The 23,622-nt window shown below is 50.0% G+C and overlaps 1 protein-coding gene across 6 annotated transcripts in view; it reads right to left on the bottom strand.

Annotated features, from left to right (window-relative positions):
* Pdzd2 (PDZ domain containing 2) overlaps nt 1–23,622 on the bottom strand; it is a 384,162-nt gene that overhangs the window by 12,298 nt on the left and 348,242 nt on the right. For all 6 annotated transcript variants that reach the window (XM_076551730.1, XM_076551729.1, XM_015995051.3 and 3 more), the window contains 7 exons: nt 22,812–22,893; nt 21,328–21,362; nt 20,214–20,370; nt 17,802–18,589; nt 12,325–12,469; nt 2,188–6,163; nt 1,158–1,275 (listed from right to left, as the gene is read on the bottom strand). In XM_076551730.1, coding sequence (XP_076407845.1) covers nt 1,158–1,275; nt 2,188–6,163; nt 12,325–12,469; nt 17,802–18,589; nt 20,214–20,370; nt 21,328–21,362; nt 22,812–22,893 — 5,301 coding nt within the window. The remainder of the gene's footprint in view (nt 1–1,157; nt 1,276–2,187; nt 6,164–12,324; nt 12,470–17,801; nt 18,590–20,213; nt 20,371–21,327; nt 21,363–22,811; nt 22,894–23,622) is intronic.

Genomic DNA, 23,622 nt, shown 5'->3' with positions numbered 1-23,622 from the left:
TGCACACCACACTCTCTGTGAGAAAAGCACAAAGACAGCAGGGAAAGGCGAGCTCTGCCTTCTCTTCTGAACTCAGCTGAAATCAAAGGAGGGACAGGGGAAGAAAACTACGTTTTGATGGAAGCAGGGATGGTCCTCGACACCAAACTGTACACTTGTTCCGGGGGTCAGACCCACGGCCGGGCCTGGCATTCGGTCTGCACCGACGCCACTGCTTTGCTTCTGCCTTCCGAGAATGCATCTCATGTCTGGGTCTGGTTGAGGCTTTCCTGTGTCCTTGCACATTTTGATCTGTTATGACACCTTTGGAGTCAAGAAGGCCCGGCAAGAATGAGACGATGTCTCAGAGTGAGACTGTGGCCCTGTCACACATGCCTGGCATCAAAGGAGGTGGCAAGCTGATGAATAGTCCCTTTCACTCAAAGTGAAAGCATTCGCTTCCACTAAGGCTCTTGACTGTACGGACCTGAACCAAGTAGGCTGACATCGGAATGGAGTGGGAACTAAGCTATTTATCACCCCTGTGCCCACCCACCCCCAATCTCCTCACCATCCTGGCCCATTAGATGGTAAGGCTGCAACTTAACTGAGAAGTCCCAGATGATACCAGGTGTGTGAGTAATTGCTGTAATAATGATTGCAGATGATTCGAGTCACCCAGTATGTTATCAGTCATTCCTGTTTGCCTTTTTCTCTACAAATACTCATCTGTCGAGGTTCAGTTTCTTACTACCCCAAGAGGCATTCTAGATGGGAACTCACGTTCTCTTTGGTGACTGTTCACGGTCACATACGGTTCATTTAAATTCTTTGTCTTTGTCCTGTTAACCTGGGGGTTAGCAGCTCTTACTTAAATCAACTTCAGGGCACAAGTGGGTCTCTAACAGTGTGAGCCTCTTACCAGCAGGTGGCTCCCCTTACTAGTCTATGTCCACACTGCAAAGGACAGAGGTACCCGGTCATTGAGCATTTCCTCGGCTGGTGAGCAGCTGCTGCAGGGGACTTGACATTTCCCATCGCAGCAAGGTCCAGTCCCTCCAGGTAGTGGCAGACAGACCAGCACCTGCCCCCACCCACCAGTGGTGCTCCTGCCGCCGCCGCCGCATCCCTGGATTTTGTGTGTCCACTCACCTCTGATTTGTTGTGTGTCCACTCACCTCTGATTGTGCCTTCGCTTCCTGAATGAGAGTGGAAATGGTAGATTTTGACCCCACTAATGACAAAATGGCCTGTAATTTCTGCTGGTCCCCCGCTGAGGCAAGAAGTTGATCCAAACTAAGTGAAAAATACATTTGAAGAAGGTTAGATATATGTATAAAAAAAAGGAACCTCGCCATTTCCTAAGGACTCATCTGTGGGTGTTTTCTGACTTTCCAGCCTCCTGTTGGGGGTAACTCCCCCTCCAGAGTCACCATAGAATCCTGCATGAATATCCTTCACTGACAGTGGAGGATGTGAGTTTGGGGATCCCTCTAGCATATTAAGGGACCAGTGCCAGAGTTTAGCAGACAACTTCTGATATGTTTACTTCAAACGTTCAATTTCCCACTTAGCTCCAGCCGCTTTTAGAGATCCAGAGAGTCCCTGAGGCACAGCCTGCTGGTCCCCACCTTGCTTGGTATCATGTCCTCAGCTCCACACATTAGCAGGCATATATGGCTTCCGGGGCTTTTTATGCTTCCAGGACTGATAATGAATGCAATGTGGCTGGGTGGTGGTGGGGCACGCCTTTAATCCCAGTACTCAGGAGGCAGACAGATCTCTGTGCACTTGAGGCCATCCTGGTCTACAGAGCGAGTGAGGACAGCCAGAGCTGTTACCCAGAGAAACCCATTTTCGAAAAACAAAAACAACAACCACCCCCCCCCCCAAAAAAAAAAGAAAGAAAAGAATAGAAAAGAACAAAGAAAATGCAGTGTGGTCTGGACTGGATCCTGGAATAGAAAAGAACATTGGTGGAATCGATCCAGCCGAAGCTGAAGTCCATGGCTTTGCATATGGTTGGTTGTGGAGGGTTAAATCCTTATTTCTCACTAATGGACTAGGGTTGTGTAAGATGTTGATTAGGAAGAGCTGGGGAGATATAGCATGGGGACACCCTTATTACTTTTGCATCTTTTTTTTTATAAACCTAAAAGTATTCTCAGTGGAAGCAGGCCGGTTCACGTAAGAGGGGAGGGTACTCACCTCACCGACCAGCTTCTTCCGGAAGGCAGGGCCCGCACATCATCCCCTTCCTTGGCTCCAGCGGGTACTGCAGGCTCACTGGTTGGAGAGCTGTTTCCTCCTGGGTAGACTCTGGTCCTTCCGTTTGCAGGACATGGAAGGGAGGCAGCTCCGTCAAGGCCTGGATGGCCTCGAGCTGGGGAGCCGGCTGGAGACGGAGCCGGGGAACCGGGTGACCTCCTGGGGATGATTTCCAGCTGGGTTCTGAAGAGCACGGTGCCTGGACCAGCAGAGTAGTCCTCCCCACCACACAGCTTGTCCAGATCGGGCATGCTCAAGGCTCGCAGCTCCTGGAGCTTGGATCGGGACACAGGGGACGGCTGGGCGTGGCGCACCGAGGACTTGTTCCTCTTCGCGGGTGAGGCCGGGGTCAGTGTGGGGGTGGGAATCCCCACGGGGACAAGTGATTTCTTTGGGTCTGAACTGGGGCCCTTGTTGCTCGGCTCTGGTGGACTCTGCCTGGAGACAGTCAGCGTCATACTGGACGGGGACTTGGTCATCTGCGGGAGAAGGTTGCTGGCGTCGCTCTGGCTCTCACTGCAGGAACTCAGGCTTCTTCTCAGGGACCTGGCTGTCGTCACATCGCTGGGGTGGCTGAGGCTCCCTGAAGGGATGCTGCCAGATGACCGTCTGCTAATGGGAGGCTTGGAGCTCACAGCTAAGAATGGGGATGTTGTCGACTTGGCTGCAGGCCGGTCAGAATTGGCCAGGTTCTCAAAAGACTTGATCCTCTGCTTCACAGAGAAAAACGAGGTAGATTCATGGGGCCAATTCTGCTCATGGTAGTAATGTCTCCTGGCGGCTTTGACTTTGTCTGGGATGGGGCAGCTCTCTGTCTCAGGGGCGGCACCCCCATCCCCGCCATCCGTGGGCGGCAGGTTCTTTGATGTTTCCAGCAGAGGCTTCACACTGTACATACCCTGTCCATTCGTCATGCCTTTGGCTGTCTTGGCCTCAGAGAGACTGACACTCGTCCCAGGGACCTGGGGGTCCTGAGGTGAGAGACTTGGGCTGTGTGGGGAAGGACCTTCTCGTCCAAAGTGGCTTGAGAACTGAGCTGGCATGGAGTAAGTCCTGGTGGCTGGCCTGGGTGTGAAGTAGGGCTGTTCCTCTCCCCCAGGGCCTATGGGTACACCATTCTTGGGCACCCCTAGGGAGGCTGGCATCTGGCTCGATCGGCCCTGGGAGGAATCTGGCGTTTTAGCAGGCAGCTGCGGGGAGGAGGCTGGTTTGGCCATGCCGAAGGACCAGCGCATTTCCCGCTCCACCTGGGAGGTGTGAGAGGGGGGAGGAGGTGGGTGTTTTGGGGATGATCCTGCTGACTGCCGGGGGCTGATTCCACTCTTTTCCTGACAGCCGCTCTGGGTCAAGAACCCTCCCTGTCTGTCACCGTTAGGTGGCTTGTCACCGCATGCATTCTTTGGCATTCTTTCAGAAGGAATATCAACTATTTTCAGTGGGTTCATCTTTTCGAGGGCATCGTTAGTGATTTTTTCACTTCCTTTCTCACCGATCCCCCGGGGCTGGGCTGCTTCTGACACCACCACGTCCACGTCCACGTGGCTGGGCGTGAACTGCTTGCTCTGTCTGACCCCCGCCAAGGCCACGCTGCTCCTTGGTGCTGTGGGACTGGCTGACCCAGAGTCACCCCGGGGCACCTTGCCCTCTGCTCCACACCCAGGGGACCTGGCGGTGGTTGGACGGCTTGTGTCAGATTCCGGGGAGACAGCCATGTGGAACCTACCGCTTGCACTTTGCTCAGGGAGAGTCCTGGGGGAGGTCAGGGGTAAAGTCAAGGTTCGGATGCTGGTGTCTGATGCCGAGGTCCGCGGTGACCCAGAGGCAGCCAGGGGTGGCTTGCCCTCAGATATGCCCTGGGGAGGCTTGGGGGTATCCACAGGAGTGTTGTTCGGCTCTTCTTGGTCGGCTCTGTGGAGCCGGTGTGATGCCGCCTTGGAAAGCATTTTATGGGAGGCCTGAGGGGAAATCAAGGTCTTCCTGTGATCGGTCCCACTAACCTTCCCAGAGCTGGCCACAGGGGCCTCAGGACCCACCTTGCTTTTACCATTCAGTTTCTTCAGCTTCGGGCCGTACTTGGGTTTCTGACAGTTACTTAGTGTTTCCGCTGGGCTTTTCTCGGGCAGGTCTTTGTTTTCCGGACTCTTGTGCAGCGGAGGAGGACTCTTAGGCACAGCCACCCCCTTGCTGTGGCTGGTGCAGCCCGGACCTGTAGCCGGCCCCGATGACTGTTCCTTCTCGGATTTGCTTTGCGAATGTGTCCCCTGGCTGTTTTTATTTATTTCTTTAAACCAGGCCATGATGGGCTTCCTGGAGGTGGCTTTTGGTTTCTGTAGTAAGTCATCCAGGTTGCGGTTCTCGGCGATGTGTAGGTTTGCCAAAACAGCCTCTCCATTCTTGGGGCCCTCGGCACCCAGGGTGTACACACTGTGCATCATGCCAGCAGCAACTGCTTCTTGGTTTGGGGCTCCCCCATCCAGCAGGTCACATTCCAAGCCATTTACCATGGTTGGGCTCCTAAGCGCAGATGGCAGGTTGTGACCACGGCTGGTCGTTTCAGAAGACTGGCTGTCTCCCATGAGTGGGCTCTTGTTGGTGGGGGCCATGGTTTCTTCTGTGCTTAAGGACCTGTGGCTCTGTGAAGCATTTATGCCCACCCGCGTCTTGTGCTCCTGAGAGCTCACATCCGGGAAGGACAATGGCTGGGAAGAGCTTGGGATGGCAGTGTGGGAGGCGCCGGGCAAGAAGCAGGCTTTTTCACAGGAGTCTCCCACCGGCTCCCTCAGAGCACTGTGCTGGAGTGGTAGAACTCGACGGAGTGCAGCCTGGGCAGGGGGATGATGGGCAGTCGCCAGGGTGGCAGGGCAGCCACCTGTGGAGCAAATTTCTATCTGCTCATCCTCGGACTCACTAGTCCCTGCCTTAGGAGAGGACCCACGAGAATGGGGAGGTGACCAGCTCTTCCCGGCAGCTGCTTGCGAGGCTTCGGCAAGAGACTCAGGGTCTGAAGATGAGTCTTCGGCGTCACCATACATGGATAAGAGAGACGGCTCTGTGCTGTCCCCCCGGCCCGACAGGGAGATACTGGCTTCATGGAAATTGCTAAAATTTCTGGAGTAGTTGTTCAAAAAGTTCTTGTTCACAGCAAAATGTTTGTCAGGATGGACGGAATCCAAAACGGAAGGCTGGGGGGCCCACTGTGGGGGCGGGGGTGAGCCCGTGCCCCCAGTCTTCGCTGGGGAGGATGTCTGGTCCCTCCTGACGGACTGAGCAGGGTGGGAACTGCCATCCCCAGCCCCTTCCGGTGGCTGGTCCTTAAAAATGCCTGGGTGAGGCCTGTGCTCTGCTTTCTGAGAAGACTGTGACCTGGCCTCAGAGGCTGCCCTGATGAAGGTGTCAATGTCTGTCACAGGGCTCTCTGTGCTCCCTGACGGGGTCCTGTCATTGGTCACTGGCAGAGAGGGGCTGGCATCTGACGTCTTCCCAGACACGCAAGCTGTACCTTCAAGCTGAGCACCATCCTTGAAGCTTTTAGGTGGGCAGCGTCCCGTTGTTTCCAAGGCCTCGGTGGGCCCTCGGCTCCTTTCTTGGGACGTAGGAGAGACATGAGGGATGGCCGTAGCTGGTCTTGCTCCTGTGCTCGCGGGGACAGCTGCCCTCTTGGTGTTGAGAGAGCTGTCCCCAGGGGCAGCCCGAGTCCTGCTGAAGTCAGGAGGGGCCAAGGCCTTGTCCCTGGGACCAGCCGTGTTCTGCTCTCTGGCTGGTCTCACTTTAGATATGCCCTGGGACTCAGGCTCCGTGGTCCTGGGAGACACAGGCTGGCCGACTTGCTGCTCTGTGACTGTGGAGGTCTCGTTGCCGTCAGGGTGAGCTTCCCTGTTCTTCCCTGGGGAAGGGTGAGCTGAGGAGCCATCCCATCCTGTATAGGGTGGTAGAGGAGGATGAAAAGGGAAGGGTAAGCAAACAGAAACCCTCTAGGGTTCTAAAAAAGTATAAATAACCTCAGTGTTGTTTCTCAGACATTCCACAGCCTACATATATCACCTTCTGGTTTTTCTGGTTTTTGTCTTTCAAATGGCAGAGTGCTCAAAGCTAACAGCCACCACCCTGCTTTAATGGTCTTAAAATACCTCGGACAAAGAGGAAGCATGGACATTTAAACGTGCCCATTTCTCTGTTTGCTTTCAGACAGGAGACACCAGAAATCCCCTGCTTGGATTTCTTGACCCGAGCACCTCTGTTGGCAGAGGCTCTGGGAAGAGAGATGCCGTTGGTCTCACTCCTTAGACTAGACTGGGCAGAACTGTCCTGCCCTGTCCTGTCCCTGCAAGTGTCTGATCACGAGTGACTTTAGCCTCAGACGGCACCAACAGCCGAACATCCAAACCCCAGAGGCTTACTTTTTCCATCCGCTTTTTGAGATGGTCTCTCTGTACAGCCCCGTTGACCCCCGTGACTCAGCCTCCAAGACAGGCCTGTGCCCGCACACTTAGCCAGAAGGCTTGCTTTTTTTAGCACAGGCGACGGCGCTCAGGGGAATGGCAGAATGTTCCAGGTGGGGTCCCCGCTGACATGGAGCTCCAGCTCTGCCTTTGACGTGACTTGGAGAAGCGGGAGATTGAAAAGCCAGGAAAACCCCCAGCAAGTGGAGGGAGCTTGAGAGGGGCCCAGGAGGGATAGTTTGGTCCAAGCGGTGAGGAGGACAACAGGTCAAAAGCAGAGAGGCACAGGAAGCTCTGAGGTGCAGGGACAGGGAGCGGAGGGGGAAGCCATGTCCCTGAGCGGCTCTGAGAGCCACTCTGTCCTGGGGGTGTCCCCTCGGAGAGCCTTGCGAGCGCACTCTCCTGGGCTAATCTCCCTTTGACATGTATCATCTTGAGGTGGGGGAACAGGCTCAGACCCATGAGAAGTCTTGGCCTGAGAAGTGTTTACCTGAAATGTTCATCTCACATCTCCCCTATGAAATCAATTGTTTTTTTTTGGTTATTTGAGACAGTGTCTGTCTGTGTAGCCCTGGCTGTCCTAGAACTCTCTCTGTAGACCAGGCTGGCCTTGAACTCAGAGATCCTCCAATCTCAGCCTCCAGAGTGCTGGGATTAAAGGCGTGTGCCACCACTGCCCGGCTATCAGTTGGTTTTTGGGACAAAGTCTGGTTCAGATTGGCCTTGAATTTGCTGTGTAGCCAAGGGCAACCTTGAACTTCTGGTCTTGTCACTACCCCCCTCTGAAATGCTGAGATTACAGGTCTGCACCTCTGTGCCCAGTTTATGTGGCACAGGGGTTGGGGATGTGTGTGTCAGACCCAGAGCCTTGCACATGCTAGGCAAGCTCCTTTCCCAACCAATTCAGCGCCATACCGAATGATTGGATTTAACTACAATGCTTCTTTTCCTTTTTGGTGGTACTAAGCATTTGAACCTAGCAAGCTCTCCACCACTCTCTTTGCTTTAAGACATGGTCTCACTATGTAGCCTTGGCTAGCCAGGCTAGCCTTACACTCAAGAGATCTGTTTCTGTCTCCTGAGCGCTGGGATTAAATCTTGGTAGCACTGATGTAGCTAGCCCAGTCTCTCTTAAAAAAAATTTTAAAAATTAGCCGGGCGGTGGTGGCACACACCTTTAACCCTAGCACTCGGGAGGCAGGCGGATCTCTGTGAGTTTGAGGCTAGCCTGGTCTACAGAGTGAGTTCCAGGACAGGCTCCAAAGCTACACAGAGAAACCCTGTCTTGAAAAAACAAAAACAAAAATTTAAAAATGACATCTATTTATTTATTTATTTATTTATTTATTTATTTATTTTGTGTGTGTGTGTGTGTGTGTGTGTGTGTGTGTGTGTGTGTGTGTAGACTATGGTGTACACGTGCAGGTCAGAGAACAGCTTGCAGGCGCTGCTTCTCTTCTACCATGGAAGTCCTGGGGATTGAACTCAGGTCGCCAGCTTTGCACCATCCATACCTGTGCCTGTGAACTCTTAAGTATAATGTCCTTACTTCTGCTGACATCAAATACAGGGGAAAGCAGCGGTGTGACAAGAGGAAGTGACTCAAAGGCTAGTGTGGTGTGTGTGTGTGTGTGTGTGCGCGCGCGCATGTGTAGAGGGTGGTTCAGAGGACAACTTGGGGGATGCTCACCTTTCACTATGTGGGCTCAGGGATCTAACCCACGAGCCATGTCTCTGGCTGTAAAAGGCCATGTGACAGTTTCAGATTTGCTTACTAAACATTCCCCAACAGGTAATTTTTTTTTACGCAGTTTTTGTTGGTGAGCTGAGTTACTGCCAAGTGTGTATCGTCAGATGCTTTTGTTTATTTTGAGACGGGTTCTCACGTATGCCAGGCTAACCTTGAACTCACTACATATCAGAGGATGACCCTGAATTCCTGAGCCTCCTTCCGACTGTTCAAATTCCCGAAGTGTAAGCCACCACAACCAATCCGTGTGATGCTGGGGATCCAAGCCGAGGCTTCACGCACCCACAAAAGCACTCCACCAACTCAGCCCCAGCCCCAGCCCCTCATTTTATTTGAGGGAGATGACATTATCCGGAGGCAACCCTTGGACTGCCTTTCAAAATAAGGCTTCATTTGGAAGCCCCCCCAAAGGTCCACTGAAGGGCCCATCCCCAGCGTGGAGGTCTTCTGGGATGAGGGCGTGGCTTCCCCCTAGAGCAGGCTCGGTCACCAGGGCTCAGCCGGACCTGCCATGCCACACCTGTCATGCAGGAGCCCTGCTGACGTGGTAGCTGCTTGAACATCACTTTCTGTGGGCATCTGAGGCTAAGAAGTGTGTTAGGTACCACACTGAGAAGAGAAACAGCACATGACTCTGACTGATACCGAACCTGTTGTTCACACAACAGGACCAAGAGGACACACAGAAGGGCAGCAATGGAGATTTCCTCGGGGGGCTCTGGCAACTTGAAAATTTCCTTCTCCGTTGGGTCAAAAACTCCTAATTTTCATAATAAAGACAACTGCATTTCATTATGGGGCTAGCAACAATTCCAGTGTCTACACTCCCTACATCTCTTCTTGCTTTTCTCACAGCAGCTGAGGTGAGCCCTTGGAGGGTTTTGCCCCTGCTCCTGGTTTTAAGATTGGCCAACTAAGAGACCCAGTCACTGTCTGGGCTGTAGGTCAGCCCTCACGGACAGCAGAGCTATAGTCGGGTCCTGCATACAACGACAAATCAGTCTTTCTTCTTTTTTGAAAACCATCTCAGGAAAATTGTGTGTGCCTGTACATAACTTACTGAATACATGTTAGGCATGTACATTCTGTTTTTGTTGTTATTTTTTCAAGACAGGGTTTCTATGTATAATAGTCCTGGCTGTCCTGGATCTCGCTCTGTAGACCAGGCTGGCCTCGAACTCACAGAGATGCACTTGCCTCTGCCTCCCGAGTGCTGGGATTAAAGGTGTGGGCCACCACCGCCTGGTGGCATGTACATTCTTTTGTGACTTTTTCCTTAGGAAATAATTACATATGCTCATACACACAATGCATACTGTTTTACTGGACAGTGCTTTGAACGGTACACACCGACAAACCTCCCAGATGCCTCAGAGTCGTGAGGCCGGCAACTGAGGATTAGCGTGACTTGCTGGGAGTTGCTGCTTCTTTTGTAGCTTGGGTTCGAACCTGGCCTGGGTATGATGTCCACGTGCTTCTTGCCTTGTATCATTTTTAGACATGTTCTAAGAATCAGGACTTCAAACACTTAGTTATTTTTTATGTGTGTGTATGTGTGGGCCCCTGGTGCCGTGGCTCATGTGTGGAGGTCAGAGGACATTCTGTAAGGAGTCAGTCCCCTCCTATCATATGAGTCCCAGGAGTTGAATCCAAATCTTCAGGCTTGGCAGCAGGCATCTTTACTTGCCCAGCCATCTCATGGGCCCAAAAATCAGATTTTTTTTTAAGGTAAAGAGTTCCTTCTTTTATCAATTATGTGTTTTGGGATCTTTCCCTTAAACAAAAAAAGTTAAGATTTTTTAAAGAATATTTTTCCTGTACACTGGAAAGGAGTTAAGCTATTTATGATAAAATTAGAAGGAAGAAGGGCCATGCCTAACAGTCAAGGTCTCTGCTGGCCCCTTTAACTGAAAAAGAGAATGGAAACACCACAAAAAAGACAGACAGAAGCCCTAAAAATTATAGGAGTCATTTAATTTAATATGCGGGTCAGACACTTCAGGTATACCTCCAAAGCCCTAGAGGGCGCCAGAGCATTATCACACCAACTCTCTCAGGCTCCTTGCGTTGAGAACTCAATGATAACCAGCACAGTACATTTCCAGGTGACTTATATGTTAATTAAATATAGCACATGTATTGTTACATATTAAACACCATCAGTTCCTGGCACTTGTATTTACTGGCTGCTCCTTTCTCTAAAGCTTATTACTTGGTGGGAATTCCAGAGAGGACAGACAAACACCTGCAGAGGGCTGAAAGCACAGACGGAATAGAGGGAGAAGTACCAGGGAACACAGAACAGATGTCCTTTTTTTGGCCCTGGGGCTGGGAGACTAAATGCCTCTCCGGTCCAAAGAGCTTGCCTGTCTAAACACCTCCTTAAGGCACAAACCCCTCAGGACTAGGAAAATTAGCCTGTCTAGAATAATTCCTTGAGTGGATAGATTTTCTGCACGGTTTCAAATTAGGAGGAGATTGGTTTTGGTGATAAAAGAAAGTAATCTTTTGCTTCTTCAATTTGGAGGGCAATGTAGGATCCCAGGAGAAGGTCCGGACAGTTGTTCTACAGATCGTGAACTCTTAGGATGTACGTAGGCACTGACTGGTCTCAAATGAAGGCTATTTTGAAAGGTGACATCTGGAACTGCCTCCATGGACCTTCATCTTCCACAAATGGAACCCCATTTAAGTTAATATGCTTAGCAGTAAAGTCAAATTGCTAATGAAAATTGTCCTTTTAACATTTATTCAATAGCAAGTGATTGTGAACTGAACTGCAAGATGGAGCAGGAACCATGGTAATGGACTCATCACTGACTAAGAGGAGGAGCTACTGAGTGCTTTGGGGGTCCGCATTTTTTTCTGTGAGTAGTCAACAGTGGGTAGGTAGAAGATAGGTGTGGTGGTGTGTGCCTGGGATTCATGCACCCAGGACTCACTGCACAGTGCGCTCACAAGTTCCAGGCCAGCACAGGCAATAAAATGAGACTTTGTCACAAAAAAACACATGAGGTGGATAGTCTACACTTCCAAATTTTAAATCTGGAGGACATCCCTGAACTGGTGAGATGGCTCTGTGGGTAGAGTCCCCTGCTGTCTGCCTTCAGACCTGAGTTCAATCCCCAGGAGAGAACTGGCTATGGGAAATTGTCCTGTGACCTTGGCACGAGCACACACACACACACACACACACACACACACACACACACACACACACACGAACATATCTACACATACACACACACACACACAAAGTAAATAAAACGTAATAAAAATTTTATGGGACTGCATTGATTGACAAGGGAGCTATCCAATTTTTCTATTACCACAGACCACCAACACTTCAGGGGCTATCAGGCCATTACAGTAATTACCAGCCACTAGAAGTTTCCCCTTCCACTGAGGAAGCAGGGACGTCACTTAATTCAGCTTGACTTAAAAAAAAAAAAAAGAATCTCAAGATGTAGGTGGCTGTGATTTCTGCTTCCACACTGTCAGTCCGTCTCTCGTCATGCTTAGGTAGTTTTCCCTACATTATTATTTATTTACTTCTTACTTTTCCTTGTGGAGGTTTTTAACTGCCATTTCTCAGTGCCCTTGATCTCATACAAGTAGACTATGGAGATTCTGATGTGGAGGGGAATCCATTCCTTATGTCTCATCTGTGTCCCAAAGTGAAGACCAAACATGGATTCACTCAACGTGGAATACACATGAGGGGGTGGGGGGTCGGGGGGTGGTTAGGCACAGTGATCAAGGACAGCGATTCCATGAGGTCAACATCTAAATATTGATTTCCGTCATCAGTTTTTCTTCCCTCCTCAAAATCATCTTCTTGCAATACTTATCCCTGACTCTCAATGGCACCAACAATAACAGTCTTACCAGTCTCAGGGTGTGGCTCACACTCTGGTGCAGCTCCCTGCAGGCTCTCTGTGGGGAGTCCAGTGTTTGGGTGGCATGGGGTACGGGCTGGTCCACAGTTGGTGGGGACATATCTGTCCCCCGGGGTGGGATTTCCCCAAAGTTCCTGGCACAATGAGAAGCAGAAGCCACGTTAATAGCTTTCCAGGGTTTCTGCATCCTAAGACAGTAGAGGAAGATCAGTGTGGGAGCGGGCACCTAAGTCAGCATCATGAGAGGAAGAGTGGTGTGGGAGCAGGCACCTAAATCAGCATCGTCAGGAGAGGAAGAGCAGGCGGGGAGCGGGTACCTAAGTCAGCATCGTCAGGAGAGGAAGATCAGTGTGGGAGCGGGTACCTAAGTCAGCATCATCAGGAGAGGAAGAGCGGTGTGGGAGCGGGCACCTAAGTCAGCATCATCAGGAGAGGAAGAGCAGGCGGGGAGCGGGTACCTAAGTCAGCATCATCAGGAGAGGAAGATCAGTGTGGGAGCGGGCACCTAAGTCAGCATCGTCAGGAGAGGAAGAGCGGTGTGGGAGCGGGTACCTAAGTCAGCATCGTCAGGAGAGGAAGAGCGGTGTGGGAGCGGGCGCCTAAGTCAGCATCGTCAGGAGAGGAAGAGCGGTGTGGGAGCGGGCGCCTAAGTCAGCATCATCAGGAGAGGAAGAGCGGTGTGGGAGCGGGTACCTAAGTCAGCATCAGGAAGAGCAGTGTGGGAGCGGGTACCTAAGTCAGCATCGTCAGGAGAGGAAGAGCGGTGTGGGAGCGGGTACCTAAGTCAGCATCATCAGGAGAGGAAGAGCGGTGTGGGAGCGGGCACCTAAGTCAGCATCATCAGGAGAGGAAGAGCGGTGTGGGAGCGGGTACCTAAGTCAGCATCATCAGGAGAGGAAGAGCGGTGTGGGAGCGGGCACCTAAGTCAGCATCATCAGGAGAGGAAGAGCGGTGTGGGAGCGGGTACCTAAGTCAGCATCATCAGGAGAGGAAGAGCGGTGTGGGAGCGGGCACCTAAGTCAGCATCGTCAGGAGAGGAAGATCAGGCCAGGAGCTGGTAGATCCAGGCTCTGGCTTCTCATCCCTAAGCCTCAGGTTTTTCAACTCCCAAATGGGGATAAAAAGACTTGCCAAATCTCAGAAGTTTTAAAGAAAAGATGGTGAAATGAGAATAGCAATAAAGACAGCAGGTAAGGTTTATATAGGTGGGAGGCACCGCCTAACATTTTGTAAGGATAGCCAAGACTGTAAAATCAATTCCTCAGTTTGATGGTGAGGGAGAGGGCAAATTGAGAGAAATGAAACCCGCATGTGATATTCTTAGATTTCCTTTAGGTCAAGGGTCAATGACTTTATCTTCTTTTCTTCTATGGAATACTCAGCATAAAAACAAATTTAAAACTCACTAAAAAGCCCAATCATATTTACTCGAAATTAATCCACTGAGTTGGTGCATCACATAAAGTGGCCCAAAGGTGGCAGGGGGGTGGGGTGGCGTCGGGGGCTGTGAGGTGTAACGTGTCTTTCACAACTCTTGTTAAACTCATCTCGTAAGTGTCCGTCATCGGCTAAGGAAGGCCCAGTGTCTAGCTCGGTTTCCGTTTCCTGGTAAGAGAGAAATGAAACGCACAGGCAGCAGAAGAGGGTGGAGCTGGGCAGAGCGGGAGTGGGGAGTGCCCGTCACTTGCGTATTTTAAAACAGTCAATTTTCGGTTCTATAAGGATTTTAGCTCAATACAAAGTTCTAACTAGGACTGAGGACAAGGTTAAGAGTGCTTGCCACGTACACACAAGGATCTGTAAGTTCAGATCCCAGCATCCATGTCGAAATGAGAGGTGGCCCTGCCTGCCGCCCTGGCATCAGGGCTGCGGGGTGGGTCACTGGCGCTCACCGGTTGCCACCTTAGCTGAAAATCAGCATGCTCTGGATTAGGGAAAGGACCCAGTCTCAAGGGAAGAAGACAGGCGGCCACAGACGACGGGGAGGATCTGAAGCCCTCCTCTAACCTACGTATGTGCCCACAGGAGTGCATACCTACACACACACACACACACACACACACACACACACACACACCTACACACACCTACACACACACACACACACCACCACCACCACCACCAACAACAACAACAACAACAACAACTACCACATCATAAAATTTTTTTTAAAATGCTGACTAGAAACAATAGAAAACACTAGAAGAGAAGACATTGGCTTCTCATATCTGAGAACGTCTTACAGTGAGTGAGACGCTCTACGTTCTTTTTCATAAAGTCAAACTTTAGAACCAAAATTTTTATGAGAAAAACATTTTACATAAAAAAATATTACCCCAAAGAGCCCCAACCCCCGTTTTTAAAAAAATTATTTATTTTTGGGTTTTCAAGACAGGGTTTCTCTGTGTCGCCCTCGCTGTCCCGGAACTTGCTCTGCAGACCAGGCTAACTTTGAACTCAAGAGTTCTGCCTGCCTATTCTTCCTGGTGCTGGGATTAAAGGCGTTTGCTACCACCGCCCCACCCATTTAAAAGGCTTCATTTATTTTTATTTTGTGTGTATGAGTGTTTGCCAGATGCATGTCTGTGCACTTCACACCCTTGGAAGCTAGACGAGGGCGGTGGATCCCCTGGGACTGAAGTTACATGCCAGTGCTGGGAACTGAACCTGGGTCCTCTGGCAGAGTATCCAGTGCTCTTAACCATCGAGTCATCCCTCCAGCCACTCAAAAGTTCTTTTATTTATTTTTTTAAGATTTATTTATTTAATGTCTATGCATGTACAACGTTATGCCAGAGAAGGCATCAGATTCCACTGTAGGTGGTTGGCTGTGAGCTACCCTGTGGGTGCTGGGACTTGAACTCAGGACCTCTGGAAGAGCAGCCAGTGCTCTTAACCACTGAGCCACCTCTCCAGCCCGACTCAAAAGTTCTTACTGCAAATATTTCAGACTTAGAAAGTCTCAGGCTGGGATGGCTCCGTGGGTACCAGCACTTGCCTTTAAGCAACGACCTCAGTTTGATCCCTGGAGTCTGCAGAGAGAGAGGAGAGAGGACTGAGCCCCTCAAGCTGGCCCCTGACTGCTACACATGGCACATGTGTGATTGAGTGAGAGCAAGAGGGAGATGAGCCAGAGACACAGAGACAGCATATGCACACATCAGATACAATGAGAAAGTATGCACTCCCCCTGCCTTGGTGTACACCTGTGACACAGTGTGTCTGTGTTAGCCGAGGATCTCAGTTGTAGCCTTGTCTAATCCGGACTGCTAGCATGACAGATATGTGACACCATATTTGGCGAGAACTCTTTTGAATAGATACGAGTAATTATGAATAAAAATCCTGATCTGGCCTTCTACAGCTGTTTAAAACCTGAGGGTGAGCTAGTGTGTGGGGAGGGATAGGGTGCTGGGGACCGAACCCAGGACTGTGGATCTGCACATGTGCAAGGCCAGCACTGTGTCACGGAGCTACGCCTTCCTGCCCAGATGGTATTTTCTAAAAGGAAAGAACATCCCCACTAATGGCATGGATCATAAAGCATGCGCTGCTTGGAGGTCAATACAATTTTTAAAAAGCATATATATGCTCTACATGTACGCCTGCATGCCAGAAGAGGGCACCAGATCCTATTATAGATGGTTGTGAGCCACCATGTGGTAGCTGGGAATTGAACTCAGGACCTCTGGAAGAGTAGCCTGTGGTGGTATTGTGTTCCCCAAAATATTGTGTACCTTATTAAACTTATCTGGGGTCAGAGAACAGAAAAGCCACTAGTTAGGCAGTGATAGCACATGCCTTTAATCCTAGTATTCCAGAGGCAGAAATCCATCTGGGATCTCTGTGAGTTCAAGGCCACATTGGAAACAGCCAGGCATGGTGACTCACGCCTTTAATCCCAGGAAGCAAGCCTTTAATCCTAGGGAGTGATGGTAGAAAGCAGAAAGGTATATAAGGCGTGAGGACCAGAAACTAGAAGCATGTGGCTGGTTAAGCATGTGGCTGGCTAAGCATTCGGCTGGTTAAGCTTCCAGGCTTTGAAGCAGCACAGTTCAGCTGGAATTCATTCTGGACGAGGACTCAGAGGCTTCCAGTCTGAGGAAACAGGACCAGCTGAGGAACTGGTGAGGTGAGATAGCTGTGGCTTGTTCTGTCTCTCTGATTTTCCAGTATTCACCCCAATAACTGGCCTCGGGTTTGATTTTTTTTTTTTTTTTGTTTTTTTTTTTGTTTTTCGAGACAAGGTTTCTCTGCGTAGCTTTGCGCCTTTCCTGGAGCTCACTTGGTAGCCCAGGCTGGCCTCGAACTCACAGAGATCCGCCTGGCTCTGCCTCCCGAGTGCTGGGATTAAAGGCGTGCGCCACCACCGCCCGGCTCGGGTTTGATTTTATTAATAAGAACTTTTAAGATTCCTGCTATAGTAGCCAGTGCTCTTAACCACAGAGCTGTCTCTCCAGGCCCCGTAAATATAATTTTTGAAGAAAGGAGAAAATGTGAGTGCATAAGGTTAAGAAAGAAAAAAAAAAGACCTCTAGCTCATACAAATTTTACGACTTCGTATTTTCTGGGTCTATTTACATATCCACTTTAAATCACAATAAAGTATCTTCATTAATAAGGCCTTAAAATCATCTCAGTTTCTTTGCTCAGAAACTGAACATTTTCTTTTTCCCTTCTTGCTAGAGAAGAGATATTACTGAAAAAAATTAAATGAACAATTAGCTAATAACACACAAGCAATTAGTTATACTAATTAATTTGCATCCACTGTGGTGGATTATAAGTTTTGAATGGACACGGTCCTGTTATTTTGTGTGACAATTTCTTAGTTTCTTTCTTTCTTTTTTTTTCTTTTTTTGAGACAAGGTCTAGTTATGTAGCCAGAGCTAGCCCCACACTCATCAATTCACCTGCCTCCACCTCCTGAGTACTAGGAATTCAGGCATGTGCTGCCATGCCTGCCTTCACATGATGTGAAAGGTCTAAGTAGCTCTAATCACATGCAATCCCTTGTAGGGATCTTGAAAGCAATCAAGGACCCTTCATGACCTCATCAGCTGGACAGAATGACAGTAAACATCTGCTGGTCACACCCATCAGCCAACCAAGACAGAAAGCAACCCCCAGCCTCACAGCCCAGAGAATCAAGGCCCAGGAAGGTTTAATGACTTGTGCCAACCAGTCAGTGAAGTCGGCCCCAGGCCCAGGGCTTTACTGCCCCCACCCCACAATGCCTTCCCATCATCACTGCCGGCCCTGTGCCCTGTGGGAGTGAGCACATCCCTTTGGCTGAGTGATCTCATGACTAACAGCCTGCCACCATAGTAATGGGCACCCATTAAATGACTGTTGAAAGATAATCCAGCTGTCGCCACCCTCTCATCCAGCTTACCCTGTGCCTTACAAAGCACCCTGTAGGCGGTCACACAATATTCAAACTTAACAGAAAAGTGAGTCATTTACCTTCTCTGCAGTTCCACTCGGCTGATGATGGTCAGTGATGGCATCTTTCATGCATGGAACCTGGATTGTCAAGTCCTGACCACACGGTCCGTTGGCTGCTCCACTTGGGGCTTCAACATCAGACCTCTTGTAATGTGGGCTGATCCTGGCCACAGGCTTGTGTCTGGGCACCAGATTTTCATTCTTCTGTGGTGGGGAGGTGGGGTTTTCTGGGCTCCTCGGGCTCGGGGAGTCTGCAGGGACTCTGTATTCCAGCTTCGGTGAACTTCTTGATCCCGACAGCTCCTTTCTCCCCGAGACTCCAGGTCTACTCTTGCGGGTTTCTACAGACCCTGGCAGGCTGGCTGCCTTAGGAGGCGTACCCACTATTCCATCAGGGATGCTGTGCTCTAAGTACAGCGAGCTGCCGAGGAGAGGCACGGAGCAGGCCTTGCTGACCAGCGGTTTCTGGGGTCCTTCCTCCTGCTTGCTCGCATCGACGCTTTTGGAAGAAGCTGTCAAGGCAGGCCTCGTGTCAACCTCTAGCAGGGGCCTGCTGGGGTCTGGGAGGGCTCCTGGGAGAGAAATGCAGTCCCCCTCGCCATCAAAGTCTTCCTCATCACTGGCGTCATTGCTGTCGTAGCAGCGGACCCTCCTCTGGCGGAGGAGGGGGTTCCTGAGGACCTGTGGGCTGCCAGGGAGACTGGCTTGCCTGGCCACTGTCACTTGCTTGTGTAAGAGCCCAGAGGGCCTCTGGCTTCCAAGTGTCACAAGGCTGTTGGCCCTGGCTTTCCCTGGCTCCTTGTGAGCTGCAACAGGAGGAGAGAGAAGAGTCAGACAAAAACCAGGTTTCCAGTCTGGCCTGGCTTTATAACCTTAAAGAAATAAATCCCGGGGTTTGGTCTTCGAAGCACACCCGTTCGATCAAAAGTCTGCCTTGTCCAGACACCCCAAACAAACAAACAAACAAACACAACAAACAGTCCTGTCACTGTACATAAGCACCTCTGAATTTACACACACCAGGCAAGACCTCTGGCCCCTGGACATCCATGTAAACAACGTGGTTTTCTGTGGTCCAAACAGCAAGGGCGGCCAGCCTACTGCTTTTACTTTTATTCTGCCCTTTCTCCCATTTTTGCACACACAGATATACGTATTGCTACATTTACACATGCATATCTTTGCGTGTGTGCTGGAGAAGTGTGTGTGTGTGTGTGTGTTTGAGTGTGAATGCAGGTGAGCAGGCACACATTTATATATGAGCAGAGGTTGGAGCACACCCTTGGGTGTAAGTCCTTGCCTTCCATCTCGTTGGAGACAGGGCGTCTTGGTTTTCGCCATTGCACATGGCAGGCTGGCTGACCTGAAAATACCCAAGGATTCTCCTGCCTGCCTCCCATCTCTCTGTACTGGGATTCCCGCTGTCTGCCTTTCTGTGGCATCTAGGACCCATCATCCTTATACTCATTACCCACTCAGCCATCTTCTCATCCTTAAGAACAACAGCACAACCCAACTCCAGGTTCTTTAACTTGAATGGCGTGATTTCTAGGGATGAAGAATTTCTAGTTCAGCTTCATCTTGTCTCCCAAGTTGTTGAGGGTCTGGCCTACATGCTGAGAACTCCTCTCTACCAGGTAACAGGGACGGCATGTCCCTCACATCTGTGTTCTTATCACCTGAGGTCCCTCCCTACCTGGAGCAAAAGAGCGTGGTCCACAGCCCAAGCTACCTGTCTACCTGTCAAGGTAAAGGACATCTTTGAGGCCCAGCAGGCACGTGACTGCAAATCTTTGGCATGCTTTATGTCCACACGACAGTGCAAAGTCCAGGCTTGCCATTTGCACACCCAACTGCGGCTCCCATGAGTCCCAGCTGCCACTGTCTGCCTCGCTGAAGCCCAGACATTCCAAATGAAAAGGGGAGCCTTGACAGAAGACGTTCTCAATACAGTTAGAGGAGGATCTCATTGGAGCAGAGACTGGAGGATTTTTGAGTAGAAGGGACCTTTGGCTAACTATGGCTCTCACACTCCCACGTCTCTAACTTACTGTTTTCTGAAAAAAAGAATTAAGTTGAGAGCCGAGGGAGGGACGAGATCTGGGATTTACCTGGGATCCCCTCAGTTGTGGGTGCCTTGGATTGCTTACTCTGATTTGATGCCACGAAACTCAAGATGGCATGTGTCAACAGCATGTGAAGGGGACCTGGGCGAGCCTCCTTCACCTCTGGTACTAGAACGTGTGTGAGCCATTCACTGGTCACCACTGCTGAGAGCAGATGCAGCCTCTCTCTACTCAGCCAGGCGCACGGTTCCCAGCGCGCTCTCTCTCCTTGCTGTCCTGGGCAAGGCCTCCAGCAGGGATGGGGGAACTAGCCACTGCTTACTGCACTACCGAGTCCAGGGTCCCCCTGGGCTCTCCTGCTCACCAGGGGGTCCGAGAAGCAGGCTGCCATCATCAGAGGTGCTACAGCCGCTCCCGGGATGGTCCTCATCCTCAGAGCCAGCCACCACGAAGTCTGACAAGGAGCCCGGCCCATCGTGGGTGAAGTACTGGGAGAGCTCGGATTCAGAGAGGAGCGAGTCCTGTTGGAAAGAGAACATGCTAGAGTCTAGGGAGATACGCCAGAGCCCGAGGATGGCAACGCTAATGACTGCCGATCTTTTCAGGGGCACTTTGTTCTAATCCCTGATCACTGGGAACAGCTATGACAGTAACCGCCCGTCTCCATTATTGTAGTGTGGGTAAAGCAACAATCAATACATCAGAACATGGGCAGATACTGTTTTTAGATGGAGGGGGCACTTTTTAGCCATGATCAGGAAAACTACAATAGCAGGTTGTTTTTTTTTTTAAATTATTTACTCATTTATTTTTATTTTATGTGCATTGGTGTTTTGCTTGTTCATATGTCTGTGTGAGGGTCTCGGATCCCCTGGAACGGGAGTGATAAACAGCTGTGAGCTGCCATGTGGGTCCTGGGAACTGAACCCAGGTCCTCTGGTAGAGCAGCCAGTGCTCTTTACTGCTGAACTGTCGTCTCTCCAGACCCTATAATAGCAGTTTATCAATCATCTTAGCAAAACCCAAACCAAACCAGTGTGAGAAGGGACAGGAAAAAGAGTGAAGAACCAAGCTATGCGGCCCAGGCAACTGATGAAACACCTGGTGGTGGGCTGGGCTGGGGTGCGGTGGGGTGGGGTGGGGGGCTGCCCAGTGTGAATCCTGACCCAGTGGGACTGAGGAATGCCCCAGAGCGTCCTGACAGCTGCAGGCTCTCCCCAACCCAGGCGATCTTTATTACGTAGGGAGCAGTTGGAAAGGTCCATGGCTTTTACTTTTCTGCTCTGCCCTTTTCTTGGATGAATACTTACAAAGAGAAACACACCTTTGGGGGTTGGTTTTTCAGATGGGTGTGACAGCCACTTCCTTGTACAGAAGTGGCCAAAAGATTCATTTGCAGAAGTGCGTGCTGGGGTCTGGGACTTGACTGAGAAGCCTCTCAAAATTGGTTTGTGGTCCCCGAGTGCATTTTGACTCACCTTTTTGGCAAGAGATGGACTCTTCAAGGGGGTACCTGTGTGGGAGGGAGTCACAAAACCATTAGTCTGATGAACCTCAAGTCACAAGCAGGCTCATATATTTCACCAAAAAAAAACAAAAAACAAAGGAGGAACCAGGCATATTCAACAAAACTGTCCTTTGCCTGGGTGTCACTGATGTGTGGCATGCATAGGTAGATGCATGTATGCAGCCTACCTGGGTAGCTACCCTCTCATCTAGTCTACCTGGGTACCTGTCTACCCCCTTCTGCCCCACCTCCCTCCCTCCCTCAAGACTATGCTCACGCTGAAGGACCCTGGGTATGACTCCTCCTCCGTGACACCACCGAGTGTCTTAACTGGCTCAAACCTCAGTGTCTGTGCACACAGGGCAGTTTAATGGCGAGTGGGTCTTTGTATGTCCCCTTTTCCACTGCTCAGCAGCCCACTGCCTGCACACCACACCTGCTGTCTGCTAAGTTCTCAGTGACACTTGGTGAACGGCCAGAAGGATGAATGAACCACTGAGCCCCATCCAGGAAACCCCTAAAAGAACTAAGGAAGTGGCTGGATGTCGATCTTACTTTTTAGCTGCAGGGTGAAGAGCTCAGCCTGTGGACTTTAAATTACATGTCACAGGCAAAAGAGATTTAGGGCATGAGAATTCCGGCTTAAAAAAAAAAAAAAAAAGATCTTTGCTGACTGTTCAAGTAGAAATGTTGGGATAAGAGAACCCAGCGTTCAGGCTGAATAAAGAGCCTATTATGGCTCCGTCCACTTTAAATATATTAATTATGGATGCAAATCATCAGGGATTTCACGGTTGTCCCAAATCCCGTTCCTTGTCCTTTGACATTCAGTAACTCATATCTCCGAGTCCCTCTTTTTCCAGGGGATCAATCTGAATGTCAGAGAAGTCTCTAGCCAACTGGGCAATGTCTGTAGAGTTCCTCCTGGGTCGGCACACTAAGGAAACTGTTTTAAAACTTGATATAATGCTTTAAGTTAATAGGAATGCCGAGGACGATCGCAGCCCTTTCCTGACTGAAAATTTCCAGAGAACAAGAAAAACTCAAGAGTTTGGCTGCCTCCCGTAGCAAATGGGAGGCAGTTTGTATTGAAACTTTTAAATCCATATAAAGTACGGATTAAATCCATATAAAGAGACCTCAGCATTTGGGTGAATAATACTCTGTATACCAAATCACTCACATTTTGGTGTCAAATCTCCTCTACCTGTTAACTTCCTTCTTCAAATTATATGAAAGTCATAAAAGCAGCATGCATGATTAAGCCTTTAATGAAACACATTGAATAACTGCAGAAATCAAAAGAAGGACCCAAGAGAAGGCGCAGACTCTGGCCGACAGCACCTGCCGCTAGCCCTAGTAATTACAGAGAATCCTATGTGATGGCGTGCGGAGTTCCCGAGAGAACTGGAAAATCTCTTCTCGGTGGGGAATGAGACTGTGCCATTACCATACCTAAGCCAGGCGAGGAGTTGGCTTCTTTGCTCTCCTGGTAAGTGCTGCGTGCTATCACTTCATCCATTTCCTGCTCGGAAATCTGGTTTTCAGCAGAAAGCACAAATTAGATGTTTTTATGTATTTCTTTTCCCCCAATGAAAGTAGCTAGGACCAGGAGAGGGTCAGAGGCTGGGAACGCCTTAGAAGCAGTGACTCGGAGCACGGAAGTCCAGCTGGTTGGTGGGTTGCTTCAAACAGTGTACACACAAGACCACCAACTGGTCCCGAGTTGCACTTATATGCTATGATTACCAAATTAGCTGCATCCTCTCTAGAACACTTAGTTCTCATCCTTTTTAAAGAACTTAAGGTCAGGCCAGTGACATGGCTCAGCAGGTATGGGAGCCTGTCGCCAAGGCCGATGACCTGAGTTCAATCCCTGGGAGCCTCGTGATAGAAGATAACTGACTCCTGAAAGACGTTCTCTCACTTCTCCACAGTACCTTGGTACACACAGGCCCACACCCATACACACATGCACACATATACACAAAATAAACAAATGCAATTAAAAAATTAAGAATAGATATAAGAAAAACCTTGGGGTGGCAAGATGCCTTAGTAGGTAAAGGTGCCTGCCACAGGCCTAAGAGAATGGGTTCGAGTCTTGGGGCCAGCGTGGTAGAAGGAGAGAATCTACTACTACAAGTTGGCCTGTGATCTCTACACATGCGCCCTGGCATGTATACATACACACCGACACCAAAATAAAATGTAAATTAAAAAACTTGTTCTAACAAAAACCTATAAAAATAGGCAAGAAGAGCAT

Source organism: Peromyscus maniculatus, chromosome 15 (assembly GCF_049852395.1).
Source record: "Peromyscus maniculatus bairdii isolate BWxNUB_F1_BW_parent chromosome 15, HU_Pman_BW_mat_3.1, whole genome shotgun sequence".
Taxonomy (NCBI): Eukaryota; Metazoa; Chordata; class Mammalia; order Rodentia; family Cricetidae; genus Peromyscus; species Peromyscus maniculatus.
The sequence above is the reverse complement of the archived record's forward strand: the minus strand, read 5'-3'. Positions and strand labels throughout refer to the sequence as shown.